The following is a 16330-nucleotide window of genomic DNA, read 5'->3' on the forward strand; positions in this document are numbered from 1 at the left end:
CTGCGCAGAATTCGACACTGTCAGCCATGGATATCACTTCGGGGCCTCTCCCCAAGAATGACATTACGCCGGACACCAAAGCCGTTGAAGACGGCCCACGTCGCGCAGATGGCGTCACTCAGCTGTGTATGTCTTGCCCTTGCATACTGATGCCTTGTTCCTTGCGCTAACCGGCATAGACGAAGGAAATATCTTCGAGGCGACGCCCGAGGACCGTCGCCAGATCGGCGTCATTAGCGCATCGTTCCTCATCTTCAACCGCGTCATCGGAACCGGTATCTTCGCCACGCCGAGCACGATCCTGTCGTTGTCCGGGAGTGTTGGCCTGTCGCTGTTCATGTGGGTTGCTGGTACTTTGATCGCCGTTGCCGGTACTGCGGTCTACCTGGAATGGGGCACTGCTATTCCGAAGTATGTTCTACGCGCCATGGTCATATGATGTTAGGGTTGAGGCTAACCAGACTAGGAACGGTGGTGAGAAGAACTACCTCGAATACGTTTACAAGAAACCCAAGTTCCTGGCCACGGCCATGTTCGCCGCCTATGCCGTCCTGCTCGGATGGGCCGCGAGCAACAGTGTCGTCTTTGGCCAGTATATCCTCAACGCCGCCGAGGTGGAGGTCGACCGATGGAACCAGCGTGGAATTGGCCTTGCCTGTATCACCGCTGCCTTCTTGATCCACGGATTTGCCCTGAAATGGGGTCTTCGTCTTCAGAACCTGCTTGGTGTCATCAAGCTCGTCATCATCGTCTTCGTCATCGTCACCGGATGGGTTGCGTTGGCTGGTCATACAAAGATTGAGACGCCTCACAACTTCAGCAATGCGTTTGAGGGGACCACTGGAAGCGGCTACGGTATCGTCATGGCGTTGTACAATGTCATCTGGTCGTTCATCGGTTACTCCAACGCCAACTACGTATGTACCATACCTCCCTCTCTTAACTGCTCCTCTTCTAACCTCTCCAGGCCTTGAGCGAAACCAAGAACCCCGAGCGCACTTTAAAGATTGCCGCCCCCATCGCCATCGGCTCCGTCGGCATCCTCTACATGCTCTGCAACATCGCGTACTTCGCCGCCGTCCCAAAAGAGCAGTTCCTCGCGTCCGGCAACATCGTCGCAGCGACCTTCTTCGGCAACATGTTCGGCTCGCGCGCTGAGCGCGTCATGTCCGTCTTCGTCGCCCTCTCGGCCTTCGGAAACGTCCTCTCCGTCATCTTCTCCCAGGGCCGAATCGTCCAGGAACTCGGCCGCGAGGGCGTCCTCCCCTTCTCTAAGTTCTGGGCCTCCAACAAACCCTTCAAGTCCCCCGCCGCCGGCCTCTTCGAGCACTGGGTTGTCTCCGTCATCATCATGCTTGCGCCTCCTCCCGGCGATGCATACAACTTCCTCGTCAAGTAAGCCGCTTCCACCATCCCCAATATTGAACCCCACTAACAAACCCCAGCCTAATCTCCTACCCCCTCGCAATCGTCAACGTCTTTGTCTCCGCAGGCCTAATCTACATCTACCTCACGAAAGAGAAAAACTTCCCCAACTGGCGCCCCGGAATCCGCGCCACCCTCCCCGTCACAATCTTCTTCTGCCTTTCAAACGTCTACCTCGTCGTCGCACCGTATATCCCCCCCTCAGCGGGCCAGAGCGTCTACGAGGAACTGCCGTATTATCTGCACTGCGTTGTCGCCCTGGGCATCTTCGCTCTCGGCGCCATCTACTACCTTGTTTGGGCGGTGGCCATGCCAAGATTCGGCGGATATGTCCTTGTTAAGGAGACGGTTGTTGATGCGGATGGGTGGAGCCGGAGCGTGTTTACGAAGATGCCCATTAATCGGGTGAAGGATGAGGGTGAGGTGCATTTTTAGATGGGATGTATTGCGTTTATGTTTGTCTTCGTATACCTCTAATTTGTTTGTTATTTTGAGCGAGGTGGGTGGGTGAGGGGTTATTGACATATTCCAATTATCTAATTTATGGCTATGGTATGGCATGGACGGTGTTCTGTTTGATTTTGAGATGTTTGAGGGACTACGAGTAATGCAGCGCATTTTCGTCTGGTCTTGCGTCAGAAGCGAAGCAAAACGAGTAAGCGAGGGTTAGGCCCGGGGCATAATCTGATTTCAATAAACGATATTATTGCAAGCTCTTAGTCTGATTCCTGATTCCTGATCCTGATGGAATGGCATGGCACATGTCACATGGCGTGCTGCTTTGCTACAAAAACTCGTCTTTACACGGACTACCTAGCTAACACAGCAAGCAGACCACAACCGCGACAGGCCACCTGCAAGCTGCTTACAGACCACAACCGCATGGAACAAATTCAACAAATCATATTCAAATCTCAAATCAACTCTACAACCGAGCTAGAAAGCAAACAGATCTGTCCCAACCATCTATGGAAGCCCACCCACGAGTAACAATCCACAAGGGATCGTCATGGGCTCCTCAAACCGGCTGGCATCGGTCTTGCAAGCCCTGGTCTGCCTAGCGAGGTTTCCCAAGCTAGACAGCCTAACGCACATACGCCATGAGAACGACCACGACCGGGAAAAGAACGTATACGTAGTTCGGTGCCTTTACTGTGGTCTTTGTTGCAGCGTCTGCTGTAGGGGGCTCGCGTGATGAATGATATATGTATGGGAGAGAGAAGGAAGAGTTTGCGGGTGGAGGCTGAAGATATCCGCTGCTAGCACGTGACGGGAGGAGATAGGCTACGCTGTTCTAGGAAAAGTGCTTCTTGGCCCGCCTTGTGCCTCAGGCTGCAGTATGAGGCCTCTGCCTTTGGATGACTTCCGTCGCTTCTTCTCAGAACGGGTATCATCGCCGCATTCGAGCCAATACCAATATGATTGTTCAAACTTGCATCTGAGTGCTTCGAGTTGATGCCCTGCTAGGTTTCAGAGCCCAGCGCAAAAGCCATCTTGGCGGTTTCGCGACAAGGAACACGACCAGCGTGATGGGGATTGCAACGGCGAAGAATACCCAGAAGTGTGAGCCTCCTGGCCCGTTGCTATCGTCCATGCTGAATAAACCGGTCGTAAATGACAACGGCGCAAAGACAATTGCTAAGGACGTCAGCCTATTGACATTGGCCGACTCCGCGAGCGATCGACGGCTGTCGGATATTTGGACCAAGGACGTCACGACGGGGAGCATATTCCTCAATCGGCGGGAAAGGTCATTCAAAGTTGACGCGAGATGACGAAAGTCCTCCTGGAGGATATTCGCGTTTTCGAGGGACTCGTCAGAATCGCTAGATTGCGATGGTGTGTTCAAGGCTACGAAATGCTCAATTGCCGCGATCTTCTGTTGCGATGCTAGGCTTCGCCGGCGCCATACTTGGAGGATGCGGAGATCCGCATATAGTTTGTCGAGCTCGGAGACGGGTTCATTAAACTTCTCCACGGCGTACTCGTGTCTCTTGATATGGTAGCTCATGGCAGCCATATAGTTGTTCCACTCCGCGGCGATAATCCTGAGAGGGTAATAGGTGAGTGCGAAGAGTGTGGGCTTGGTCGAATCGAAATGCTCTGGTACCTCTCGGCGCCAGTAGTACCCGATGTCCTCCAGAAGACTTTCTCGCGAAAGTTGCGGCCTCCAAAGGGTGCTCTCGAAATCGAGGGGTATAGGTGAGGGTGGCATAAAATCCTCGTATCCTTCGAGGAAAAGTCTCGAGTCAATGCGGCCCGGCTTGCCGTCTTCCCTCTGTTTGTCATATACCACGGGGATGTAATCCTTGGAGATAGGGCTGTCGACAAGAATGACACCTAGATCGATTTCTCTCCATCAGAACAAATCTTGAGCACGGAGTCCAGAGCGAATGTGAAGTACCTACATAACCACCCCGGACCTGTGCGATCATTGAGCAAAATCACAGAGCATGCGTGCTGCACAAGCGCGATGCGAGTATCCTCAGTTGGGACCAGCACCGCAATCTTCCGATTGACATTCATATCCCTCGTTAAGCGGTGTTCATTCTCGATGGGACCCCTGAGCTCGACCGCTCGATGGTAGTGGAAGTTGATGAAATTCTGGTACCGTATGCGCGAGGGCAGCGTCGCGAGGTTCGGCGTCTGGGTTTTAATCTGTCGAAATGGGGCGTGTAGGTGCGACGCAAAGAATACAGGGTCGATGTGGTGCGCATTTCCCAACGTTAAAATGATCTCTGGTTGTAAGTCTTCGATGATCAGAATGCGACGCCTCCCAACTTCTCCGGCGGGGTCGACGCTCTGTCGCAAGTTTTCGTGGCCGACATCTTGGAAGGCAGGTGCAGGGTCAGCACCTTCCGTATCGGGCGGAAAGTCCAGCTGCAGAATCCGACATCTTCGCCGGTCTGAGTTGGGTTCGGAAAGGAATTCATCGAGCCCAGCAAGACAGGGGTTGTTATCTTGCCGCGCTTTCACAAATTCGTGATACGCCATGGCGTGATATTTCTTTTTTCTCTTCTCTCACCTTCTGTTTCGATGAAAGACGATGAAAGACGATGAAAGACGAGGAAACCGGGGGGTGGAGGGGAACCTCCAGCATAAAAGGCTGCTTCAACGAACACACCGTCGCCTCCCAGCCTTGCGTCCGATACGAACACCGCCTCAGTTGCCCTCGAGGCTGCATCGGGCATTCTCATGGAATTCCCTGCGTCTGGGGTCCAATCGACGCCGTTACAATCCGTCGGATTCGCGCATTGGTGCGGCTTATCGACTGGGCTTTGACCGGGCTGTCTTGCATTACCGTATTGCCCCAGGCTCTCCTGCTGTCATGCGCCCAGGTGTTCTCGCGCGGCTCCGGCGTAGTTCAGCTTTGGTGTACTACCAGGTATTTAATCCCTGCTTTGTCCGTGCTCGCGCTGACACGAAGCTCTTTGTAGCAAACAAGCCCGGCATCTCGAGTACGATAGCATCCACTGCACCTTTATTATCAATCCGTTACTTGCAGCGACTCTATCATGCCGTTTAACGTCAAGGAATGGGTGAAGGGCGATTACAGAACCAACTTGTACTACAGCTACGAGAGACTTGCGCAGGAAGTGGAGAAAATCTGCAGGGATGCCCTCAAAAAGGAGAATATCCCGCACGTTATTTCCTGCCGAGTCAAGGACCCAGAGAGCTTGAGGGCGAAACTCGAGAAGCCACAGGACTTTGAGTGGTCGCCCGACAAAATCGCGAAAGATGTCTTCGATATTGCCGGCGTCCGGATTTCTCTGTATCGCCCAGAGCAAGAGCAGCAGGTCAAGGATATCATAGAGAAGAACTGTGCCTTCGTCATCAAAGAAATCGATACCAACGTTTATCCACCACCTCTGGAGGGGAGGAAAGATAGAACATCGACGTACGAGTTGACAAGGCCAAGGTACAAAGCAACGCACTGGATTGTGAGACTAAATCCGGCTGTCCATGGGTCTTTCATTGAGCGCCCTGTCGAGATTCAGGTGATGTCGCTTCTCCATAGCGCCTGGGCACAAATACAGCACGACTACACTTACAAGCCCCTCAATGGGGACCTGTCTCCGGCCGAAGTCAGCACTCTTGAGGCTCTCGGGAGAACGGTGGAACTCGGCGAGAGTTTTCTCTATCAATTGAGCTCTATTCGCGAGGAGCGACGGCAAGAGGAAAAGCAGCCTTTTGCAAATATATATGAACTCGGAAGCTACCTCGCCAAGTGGTTTATCAAGGCTTACCCGGATGCCCAGCTAAACGACCTTGGCTCACTGACGGCGCTTCTTGAAGTAGTGGATAGAATCGGTCTGAACAGCCAAGAGCAACTTGGCAAGTTCCTAGAAACACTCCGTCCGAGCTCATCCAGGTCTATGGCTTTGGCGAAGCAGCACTTTGGTGAGCTGAGACTACGACCCGCAGTTTTCGTTATGCATCATTTGGTGAATAAGCACCGTGATGGCCTCTTCAGACCCGGGCCGGAGTGGTGGGACGGGTATCGAGAAGAAAGACGCTACAAGTCAAGGCTCAAGATCATCATGAGCACAATGCTGTGGTTCTTTGACTTCTTCCCTGCAACAGACTGGGAAATCCCCTTCTCGCCCCGGGGACAACCAAATGACGGAGAGCAAGTGAAGCGACTCTACTGGTTGGGCTCATGGGAACCCAATGAACTCATTGCATCACACAATCGGCCTTTCAGTAACGATGACCAGGAAAACATCGACGCGCTATGGGTATGGTTCGAGAAAAACGACAGTCCTGCTCTTTGCTTGGCTTTTATGATATCGAGAGCAGAGATCTTGCGCGATGTTGAGGACCGGGTGGAGCATTGTTTGTTTAACAGGCTGTTTTCAACCCTAGGTCAGGCGCTCGAGAACGAACTTAGAGATTTCACTCAGCGTGAGGCTGCTTAGCCTGTCCATTGAGAATTGTCGTTCTCGCCCTCCTGTTGCTTGGTCTTTATCTTCCTTGCCTGTTTTTTTCTCGATTTCATTCTTTTGCTCTGGTTTTCTCATGATCTTTCTTGGTTATCGGATTCTGGCTTTGTACTGCTGGAAATGCAATCTGTTGAACGGCTTAAGACTACACATTGGTTGCCATGGTCTCTCGGCGATATTGATCCTCTCTACCTGTCTCCAACACCTGCGACTAGACGTATGTGTATTGGATCGCTCTGACGTATTATACCCCTCTGCTGCACGCATATGTAAGGTACTTCGAAGGTACAAAATCATGCTCTGGCGATGATGCGCCATGCTGGCCGCGACCAAAGAGGTCAAACTTGGATGCGGCCGACCGTACTATCAAGTCCTCGATATCCTCCTTACCGTGCATTTTGTGTATGTGGCTCCGGAGATTATCGAGACGAGGCCACTTCTTGTCCGGTCTTGGGCAGTCCTTCGACGCACAGACATACCCTTTGTCGCTGTCCGTGCCGGTGGGGCTGCGATGGACGCTCCGTTGGTGTCTTCGAAGATCAGAGATGGTTCGGAATGGCTTGCCCTGCCTTGGACAGTCGACACGGTCACATCCAGCGCTTGTGTTATGTCGAGTGGACGACGACAGAACATTCACCATTTCTCTGGAAGGCGACGATGAGCTCGAGCTAGAGTCAAGGCTCGGGAAAGTTGCGGTCCTTGCAGGAGGAATGAGGTCGCCATGACACCACCGCCGATGTTCAACTAGGTTGTCTTGCCGTGAGAAACTTCTCTTGCAGCTGTTATGAGGGCAGATCTTTCTTGGATCTCCGTTCGCGTGGATCGTGCTCTTGTGCCGATCGAGGCTCTTGCGGTGGGAGAAGGTCATAGGGCATTTGTCACAACGGTAGGGCTTGCCCGGCAGTGATGGTGACAGTTCCCGGCTCGGCCTGGGACACGGAAGCAAATCTTATCAGCTCTTCTGGATTCAGGACAAAAAGGGAAACAGAGGGAAGAGAGGCATACAATGATGACGGCCGCGCGGCAAGCTTATGTGTCATGACTGGCTTCGCAATCAAAGCCGGATGAGACGACACATTACCATTGCTGTGCTTGGTATGGTCGAAGGCAGGCGGGCTGCTTGAGCGACGACTTGAGGATGTATAGTATTCGTCATTGGTCTGGGTTGCGTCAGCGTGGGAAGTCGTGCGTGAATGAAGAAGCCTTGCCCTTGGTTCAGAATCCAAAGGAAAGAACGATGGCAGATATGCGGAACTATCAACATGCGAGTGAGGAACAGTACTTGGATCTCGAACCCCAAGGCTAGTACTGAAAGAACTGGGGTCCGCCTGATGCCAATCGTTCAAAACACCCAGACTGTCTGACGGGTAACTGGAGGGATAACACCAACTGGAGGGACGACCGTCTAAGAGCGAGTGCGGATTCACGAACTGGTCTAGAGGGACCCATGCCTCCTCCCAAGGCAGGAGAAGCTCATGCCGCCGGTCGCCCAGGTAGAGCTGGGGTTCGATACTGTAAGCCTGATCACCTGTCGAGAGCGCCGGCTGTATCGAGGATTCATGATGAAAACCAAAGCCCGCTGCCGCATTATGATCAGTGGCGCGGCTCCTGTTATGTTCCATGGGCAACAGTCTGAACATCTCTCTTCCGCAACTCTCTCATCTCCTAAAGTTAATTTCTGACAGTCACGAGGCTGTCCACCCCTGTTGCGGCGTACATAGCCTCGAGGCATGGGGGCTCTCTGATTGGGCCGACCAACAGTCAATGGCCAGGAGACGCGTTGCCTGAGCTCACCGACTCACTGCAAGCTGCGTCTCAGGTGTCTGTCGAGCAGGTCGGTGCAAGAAAACGAGCCCCTGCAGTATACGGAGTAGCTTGATGTCATCCAGCGCACCGTTCGAGGCAGGAGTAAGCCGTACAAATCCAAGCATCCAGGGCTCATTGGCTCATGGCCCGGAAAGGAACCTGCCGCTGTGCGTTCTAATCCGGAGCCTGCCTCCAGCTCGATGGGTTTTTCTCCCTGGAAGACAAGAACGTGCTGAAGGAAGTAGACTAGGCGGAGCATCAACCCCCATTCGTGATATCACATCGGAGCCCGAGATCTTTTGCTTTCAGATCCGCTTGACTGCTATTGCTACAGCCCAGCGGACTGGACGGCCGAGCCAAGCGACTAATTCGAGAGTTCTGGCTGAAGAACCGTCCCGGTTTGGGAGCCTGGCTGAGCTTACGCTCCCTCGTCCCTTTTTCTCCGTCTCCCTCACAAGTTCTCCCTCTCGCAACCTTGCACTCATTATTCACTTCAACAAGTCCCATTCTTTTGTATCCACTCGCTCATTGACTCTTTCAACACATTGTCTCCGGTTTTATCAAGGTTTAGGCAGGTTCTGAGAATTTCTGATCCCGCCTTACCCAAATCCGATCCCGGGGTGGAATTGAAAACCACCGTTCTTTCCCTACCTTTCTCGAGACCGAGAGACGCCAACGGTTGATCCTGACCGTTGTCCTACTGATACTCCGGTTGTTGCTCAGGGTGTCCGGTGTTCTCGTAGTTCGACCTCAGGGTTGGTGATCACTGGCTAGCACAACCTACGCCCACAAGCCTCAAATTCCAACGCTGTCGTCTTAGTGGCTACGCCGAACTCCAGAAAGCTGCTGGCACTGGTGGTGCTCAAGGTTAGTTCACGTCCATTCCAGGGATTGGTATGGCCATTTCTCCAAACTGCCTGCAAGATACAACCTATACCTGCTGTAACAGCTGAGATATTGGTCATAGCATTGTTACTGACTACCTCCTTAACAGTTCATGGCCTCAGACCATCTCCGTCAACCCACGGACCTAGCAGGCGACAGTATGAACCAAACCTTTACAGCGATGCAGAAGTACCTTCTGGACTACATCGATAATAATATCCCTCGAGACGATCCACACTATGAGAACAAGCGATTTCTTCCGCAGGAAGCAAGGGGATGGGTTCCGAAAGAGCATCAGGGGCGTCATCGGATGAGCCTTCTCTGGGGCCTCGCACACATGCTGCTTGACTTCCAGCAGTGTCATCCAGACTGGGTCACGCAAGACATACCCAAGCTCAAGGAAAACTGTGAGAGATTCATCAATGAAAGGGGTAAAAACTTGCGTGAGCCTCCCTTCACTGCGTGCGGTCTTGACCAAATACAGTGACTAAATATATGGCCACAGTGCACGAGCATTTCCCGACAAGTCAGACGACCCCCAACACTGTTCTCGACGGCAGTCGTTCGTTCGGAGGGGTTGCCCGTCAGGGCACCGGTGACAGCAGTGAGAAATACTATCTGTGAACCGCTGTTGAACTTGACTGATAGAGTCACAGGCTTCCAAAAGATAACCAGGAAGCTCACCGAACGTATCAGGGCGAAGCGTAATATCCGTCAGTGATACCTCGGTGCTTTTGCCCTGATCGACTCCATGATATTTTCTTCACTATGTCATTCTTTTCTTTCTATTGAAAAACGGTTAGCTTGTGCTGCCATGAATATGGAGGCCCAGGTGAGGTAGATGCTTGCATTGAACGTGTCAGGATCGGCAGCATTGCTCCGTCAACGACACTTGGGCGGCATCCTCTAGCAGATGACACTAACGAAACCATGAGGCGTTTATATTCCTGGCACGACAACCAGGTTCACCATCCATTCCCTATCAACACGTTTTGTTATATGTTCAAAGGACAGATAGAACTTGGGTGGCGAGAAGGCGAGCAACAAGTAGAAGAGGAACGCGGTGGAAGGTAAAAGGCAGAGGGTAATGAGTCGCCTGGGGACTGGGTGGAAGGCCTGGCATGCAATGTTAGCCCTTGATGTCTGTCGCTGTCTTCTTGGTCTTCGAGAAACATACCTTTATTTTGTTCTGTCCCTTCACTTCGACGAACTGTTTTCATTTCTTGATGCAAGGATAATGTCACATCATGGAAATGCGACCATTTCGTGCTGATTGTGCTGAGCGCCTCCCACGGGCACAAGACAGCATATAAGATTATAAGATAGTAGACACAGGCAGCACAAGGGCGAACTCGGCGTCCAACGTTAGGTAACCTGCATTCCCCAAAATGGTGGTCATAAGGCGCAGGCCGGATCGACCCTTCCTGATTGGCCTTTTCGGCCTTCATTCAGCCGCCCAGAGTAAGCCCCCAAGTTCCAACCAGGGGTTTGCCCCCCATCGTGGCGCGTCACAAACGCAACATCCGAGAACACACAAAGCAGTCGAGCACTGGTCATCCCATTATTGGGCCAGTTCTCAAGTTTGATATCAGACTGACCGGTCGAATAAGGAGACCTATGCCGGTGGCCCGGTGAAAGGGCGGGCGTCTCGCCAAAATTCTCGCCAGCCCAGCTCAGCCTCGCTCTCACCGGTCCAGAGAGGCATCATGACGCTCTTAACGACGGGATAAAGATTTCAGGCATCTCCGCTGTGCTGTATTATCCAAGGGATAAAAGCAGCTGTGCTCGATACGGATGCACTCACCCACTTAGGGTTTGCGCCGTATTCCTCCGGCTGAGGGATAGTCTAGGTAGGTAAATGCGTTCGAGGGATCCGTGCCAACTGCAGGTGCCCAGTGACTCGTGAGTCGTGAGCGAGTCGAAGGATCCGGATGCCTGCTCGTTTCCCCCATTCCCCCGGTTTACACGGCATCGCCGGAACCATGAGTCGTACAGACTAGGAGTACGGAGTAAGTAGGTGAAAGCCAACTGACTCTGGGTAAAAGAAGCGGGCGAAAAAAGCAAATAGGAGCATTGCTGACCTGGCCGATGACGGATCTGTCGTATGGTGATTCGTGGATTGGTGATTGTTTCCTGCAATGTGCTTCACTCTGCTGTCAAGGTTCGAGAGTGGAGGAAGAGAAACCTTACAGTGCGCCCTGGGGGATATGTCAATTTGCTGCTTGGAGCACAGGATCGTGTTCAAGTCTGGTGGCGTTAGCATAGGTACAGTATTTACGAGGCTCACGCATCCACCTTCATAAGAGATCAKCCTTCAATTGGCACCTTTTCAGGGCTGCTTTCAACTTTCTGGTCTTCTAGGAAAACAAGTGACGTATAAGCCAGTTCCGTCTATCAGGCAAGCAGCTCCGAGAGTCCCGAGGTCTGCTTCCGGTCTTACTCTTTCTTGCCCTTGCCTACTAGAATAAATACCATTAGTAGGTGAGACCGTGAGGCAATGAGACGGGCCATACCATAGTACTTTCTACTATACTATCAATACGTGGCGTTTGCGTTTAGATGAACAAAGGTTCTCTTTCAACTGAGGTTAATTTCTGATTCGTATCCCAGCCTGGCTGGCGATAGTTCAAACGGACCGCGTTTTGCGAGGGTAAGTCAGCGTCTGAGACTGGAGCTGGAGCTGCTCAGGCTGAGGGAGAAAAAAGCATGGTCCATGACATGTCCAGTGTCCAACCTGCATATGTCCAATTGTTCGCAACTGCATTTGCACCATGCATACCGGTACTCTCTGATTCCTAATGACTAGTCACAGATGAAAGATGAGTGATATTAGTTGGCGCCTTTCATCAGAATTAGATACTGTTGGCAATATTAACCTCGACATGATACGGAGTAGAGAAATGTATTCGGGACTGAGCGCTATCCAGCGCAGAATCTGCATTGATGCTGTACCCTAAGTATATGTAGGGTGACGTGGATCACCTGACTCCAATCCTACCCGCCCTTAAAGCGGCAACCACATGCGCCTGAGGCCTCCCTGGCGGGGTTGCTTAAACTGCTGCTAACTTGCGCGCCCAGATGCAGGACCAGACACGGGCAGCAATCCAATTCCATGATTTGGTGGATCGCGTTTTGACTGGACGATTTCGAGTGCCTCTGCGTCGAGATACCCCTTGTTTACGAGATGGCGGATGTAGTCTGTTGTCCATTCTTGGCAGCGTCTGTTTGTTGTCTAAGCAAAAAAAAAAAAAATGAAAAGTCAGCACCGGTAGATGTAGTATGGAGCGTGATTTGGTTATGAGCTGTTTTCCAGGGCCATCTATTTGGGAGAATGGATAGGTAGATCACAAGGTTTGAGAGCGACGTACATTATTAACAGGCGCCAGAAAGTTCTCACTGACTCCTGGCGCCGGGATCTGACATGCTGCGGTCTCAAGGGCGTTGGTCGGAGTCGTATCCGTCTGATATACGCCCTCTCCTTGGTCTTCCCCTGCCTGGGTTTCAGGCTGCCGGCCAACAATATGCGCCTCGTCGACCTCACTAAGTGGGTACATCTTGAAGGGCTCCGTGCTGTGCAAGGCCGGGATATATTGCCGCCTAAACTCGTGCATGAAGCCGAGCATGGGCGCGCCGATGACGTTGATTAGAGTGCCGCTTCGGTTGCCAACGTCGGTGCTGGTATCCGTACCCATTTGGATACTGGTGGAGGTGGAGGAGGCAGTCGAGGGGACAAAGATCGCGAAATGCGCGCGTTGTCTTGAGGAAGACCGCGAGGTCATGAGGTAGATTGTTCGCGTTCTTGCTTCGGTTCGTGAGGCCATGAGGATTAGTGGTTATCGCAATAATGGCGTTGATGGGTAGAGCCTCGGTGGAGGTATATGTGTCGGAGATCGAAGACCAGCCCAGCGGTCATCTTGAGGTACCGTAGGTACCTAGGCAACTAGATGCCGCTCTCTAATACGCGCCTTGAGTCGACCACTCACGACTACGCTTGAGGCTGGCGCCTAGTCGGCACGTAGCTCCAACTCACGACTCGCAACAGCCAGGAAAAAAGGTATCCTTAAGCCTCCCAATCAAGCCCTCGTTTCACCAGCCCCCTCCTCATCATCCTGCACCGCAAACAAAACCTTCATGTAGAGACTACACCCGCGACAGCCCACAACAATCTCACCCGACTCAACCTCCCTCTCCAGATCGCCCTCGGAAACAAGGAAACCCCGTTCATCACCGCACCGACAACTCCTATACCAAACAGCTTCCCCCTCCTCACCCTCCTCATCACAATCCAGATCCTCAAGATCAACAACCTCCAGCCCCGTGTGGAAAACCGTCCCATTCCCACCCTTATCACCGCCGCCCAACCGACTCCGATCGAGCCTCAGAGCGCGATCGTATTCGGCGCGTTGGATGGGATCGGAGAGCGTCTTGTATGCGGATGTTATCGCGTCGATTGTGAATCCCTTTCTCTCGGTTGCGGGTTGTGGGGTGTCGTAGCCGGGGAGGTTTAGGTTCTCCTTCAAGTTCGCGACGGCGGGCGCTTTGTCCGGGTGGTGTTTTAGGAGGGCCTTGTGATAGGCGATTTTCAGCTGTTGCTTTGTGAGGCTCGTGCATGGGAACGGGAGGTTGAGGATTTCGTAGATGGATGGGTTCGTGGGGGGTGAGGGTCGAGTCATTTTTTTTTGGTATGCGCGCGGGGGTTCGGTTTGCGGTCGGATCAGCGATATGGTGTTGGTATCGCGTGAATCTTAAGCTAGATGCTCGCTTGTAGGACGCGTGATTTTGAAGGAATGAATGAGGCCTGTCTGACCGGGGTTGGTGGAAGCTGGAGGTTGGTGCTGCTGGGAAAATATTTGCGGGGAGATCTTGACCTCCGGAGCGGCAGTGGGAGCCTGGGAGGATAAGCTCCAGTCAGCCAGTAGATACCAACATTTCGCCTCCTTAACAAAAATGCTTTATCAAAAAGGGAACAATGGTTTCAAAGGGCATTCTTATATATGGTCTAATTTTCTATACGAAAAAGCGCCAAGTCTTGTTGCTCTGGAGATCTAGTACGGGTTAATGACAGTAAGAAATCTTGACGTATTGCAACTCTACTAGAGAATCTATCCCAGAGTAGTACAGTCTAGTACATGGAAAAGGAAAAGCCAGAAACATCCAGGGTGACGCAAATGTCGGATATCAAGAAAACATGACAAAGGCAGATTAAGGAGTATGCCAAAGTACCCCAGGCTAAACAACTTAAGAGCAAAAGAAAGCAATTTCAAAGTAGAAGAGACATTTACTCAGAGGTCTTGAAGACGTATCGGTCTTCAGCCTTGCTGGCAAAAGGCACGCCAAGCTCAAGCAGCTTGACAAAGACCTCGGAGAACTCCTTGAAGAAGACATCGCTGTCCTTAGCGTACCGCTCAACGTGCTTCTTGAACTCCTTGTCCTTGACGAGCGCAAGGTCAGACGGGAACATCATCAGCGTCTTGGTGGTGTTGTCCGTGAACTGCTTGGGTCCGTTCCACTTGCGCTGCTGCCACTTCTCCTCAACAAGTAGGCGGAAGAACTCGTTGGTGAAGACAGTAGGGCTGAAGTTCCAGGGCCCGTCGAAACCAGAGCGGTCGGTGTGTGCGCGGCCCAGTGCGTGCGCGCCAATCAAAGCAACCATCTCGCGGTCGTCGAAGCCCATGCGTCCGAAGATCGCGCGGATGTGGTCCTGCGCCTTGGAGGCGTCGGGGAGACGGCCGTCAGGTGTGCAGCCAGAGACGTCCTTGTCCTGGCGGCCAGGGCGCCAGGGGATGGCAGGGCCGCCGAGCTCTTGGATCGCGCAGGCACCGGCGAGTGTCCAGAGGTCGGAGTAGGTGATCCAGGGGAACTTGGCCTTGATGGGCTCGAGGAAGTCGCGGGCGTACTTGAGGCCGGCGTTGGCGCCGTGGTCGGATTCGGGGGCGAAGCGCATCGTGGCGCCATTGCTACCGCCCGTGCCGGTCGCTGCGTCATAGGTGCCGCTTGCGTGCCAGGCTAGACGGACGAGGACCTATACAGACGATTGTTAGATTTGAATCAAGTGTACTGGTACTGAAAAGGAATGGGGACGTACGGGTCCGTAGCTGCCATCATCGTAGTCGGTCTCGTTGGCGAGCTTATCGGCAATGGCGTCGTAGACCTTCTGGAAGTCGGCCTGTGTAGGGGTGAAGACCTTGGTGCTGACGGAGGCATCGCCGCCCTGGAAGTAGAAGTATGCACCGGCGCCACCTGCGAGAGCAACACCAGCCCACAGGAGGGTGTTGGAGGACTTGCCGGAGCTAGCCTCCGTGGCATAGCCGCGGCGAGAAGCCGCGCGGAAGCCTTGAGTGGGAAGGGCGAAGCGGGAGCTGCGGACAGCTGGTCTGAAGGAGGAGCGCAAGAAAGCGCGGGACGCGGAGCGAGCTGCAGGTGCCATGGTGAAAATGCAGATAGTTGTGAAAAAAAGAAAAAGAATGGAGGGGGAAGAAGGAGAGACGAGGGAGATGATAAGAAAAGGAGAGGATCGGAATTGGCAGGGATACAAATAGACAAACAAGCCTTATAAAGGGTGACCCCAGAACTTAGAAGGCCATCGAAGTGCCGCTCACCAATCAACGGTGCCACATTGGTGAGCTCTGGACCCAGACCTTCGAATTGAGTCAGCAGAAGAAGTCAAGATTGGCTCCAAACACTCTCTCCGCATCTGGTTCCCCGATGGATTGCAGGGGTGGGCGGGCTGACGGTTGGAGAGGGCAGACATGCGTGGCGATCAGGCCGTTGGTGACCCATGGATGGCTTCAGTGGCCGTGGAACAAATTATTCATGAAAACTCGGTATAAAAATCTGCAATCCATGATGATTAAGAATGTTGTTCTTCGACTTGGAAGTACGGAGTATCTACATCCAACGTTGCCGAGGTGCTGGAGTGATGGGGCTCTGTTTCAGGCTTAATAACAGCGTCCTCCTCTTTGGTCAGCAGCGTTGGCCGCGGGAAATTCCGAGTCTTCTCCGCAGTCGATCTTATTCATCCGGCAGGTCTAGCTGCCGAAGTTTGGCCTGTTCATCAGGAACAGAAGGCAATTATCATCTTCTTGAAGGCGAAGCGAGACATTATGCAGAGCAAGCAGAACAGAAGCAGAATGCTCGCTCCTATCTTGCATAATGTCTCGCTTGGCCATCAGGCAGCCTGACTGCCTGAACTTGAGAATCTACGCAGCTTGCACAGGATGTAAGAGAAGAAATTGCATTTCTATCAGAATGTCCGTCGTAAAAATAGTCCT

The 16330-nt window shown here is 52.7% G+C and overlaps 7 protein-coding genes across 7 annotated transcripts; 3 read left to right on the forward strand and 4 right to left on the reverse strand.

Moving 5' to 3' along the window:
- Positions 1-26: 26 nt before the first annotated feature.
- On the forward strand, positions 27-1860 carry DSM5745_04858 (high affinity methionine permease; the record flags this gene model as incomplete). Its single annotated transcript, XM_026746874.1, has 5 exons — positions 27-126; positions 180-411; positions 467-917; positions 968-1395; positions 1446-1860. 5 exons carry the CDS (start codon positions 27-29, stop codon positions 1858-1860), a joined length of 1626 nt encoding a protein of 541 aa, XP_026604354.1.
- Positions 1861-2851: 991 nt separating this feature from the next.
- On the reverse strand, positions 2852-4616 carry DSM5745_04859 (uncharacterized protein; the record flags this gene model as incomplete). The annotated part of the gene is made up of 3 exons (XM_026746875.1): positions 2852-3765; positions 3834-4394; positions 4451-4616. The coding sequence occupies 3 exons, from the start codon at positions 4614-4616 to the stop codon at positions 2852-2854; spliced, it is 1641 nt and encodes a 546-aa protein (XP_026604355.1).
- Positions 4617-4940: 324 nt separating this feature from the next.
- DSM5745_04860 (uncharacterized protein) lies at positions 4941-6344 on the forward strand (the record flags this gene model as incomplete). Its single annotated transcript, XM_026746876.1, has 1 exon — positions 4941-6344. One exon carries the CDS (start codon positions 4941-4943, stop codon positions 6342-6344), a length of 1404 nt encoding a protein of 467 aa, XP_026604356.1.
- A 3052-nt stretch (positions 6345-9396) lies between these two features.
- DSM5745_04861 (uncharacterized protein) lies at positions 9397-9780 on the forward strand (the record flags this gene model as incomplete). The annotated part of the gene is made up of 3 exons (XM_026746877.1): positions 9397-9502; positions 9565-9663; positions 9716-9780. 3 exons carry the CDS (start codon positions 9397-9399, stop codon positions 9778-9780), a joined length of 270 nt encoding a protein of 89 aa, XP_026604357.1.
- Positions 9781-12236: 2456 nt separating this feature from the next.
- Positions 12237-12880, reverse strand: DSM5745_04862 (uncharacterized protein; the record flags this gene model as incomplete). The annotated part of the gene is made up of 2 exons (XM_026746878.1): positions 12237-12280; positions 12457-12880. 2 exons carry the CDS (start codon positions 12878-12880, stop codon positions 12237-12239), a joined length of 468 nt encoding a protein of 155 aa, XP_026604358.1.
- A 252-nt stretch (positions 12881-13132) lies between these two features.
- Positions 13133-13732, reverse strand: DSM5745_04863 (Diphthamide biosynthesis protein 4; the record flags this gene model as incomplete). The annotated part of the gene is made up of 1 exon (XM_026746879.1): positions 13133-13732. The coding sequence occupies one exon, from the start codon at positions 13730-13732 to the stop codon at positions 13133-13135; it is 600 nt and encodes a 199-aa protein (XP_026604359.1).
- Positions 13733-14337: 605 nt separating this feature from the next.
- DSM5745_04864 (peroxidase) lies at positions 14338-15486 on the reverse strand (the record flags this gene model as incomplete). The annotated part of the gene is made up of 2 exons (XM_026746880.1): positions 14338-15081; positions 15145-15486. The coding sequence occupies 2 exons, from the start codon at positions 15484-15486 to the stop codon at positions 14338-14340; spliced, it is 1086 nt and encodes a 361-aa protein (XP_026604360.1).
- Positions 15487-16330: the final 844 nt, after the last annotated feature.

Source organism: Aspergillus mulundensis, assembly GCF_003369625.1.
Source record: "Aspergillus mulundensis strain DSM 5745 chromosome Unknown scaffold_4, whole genome shotgun sequence".
NCBI classification, from domain to species: Eukaryota; Fungi; Ascomycota; class Eurotiomycetes; order Eurotiales; family Aspergillaceae; genus Aspergillus; species Aspergillus mulundensis.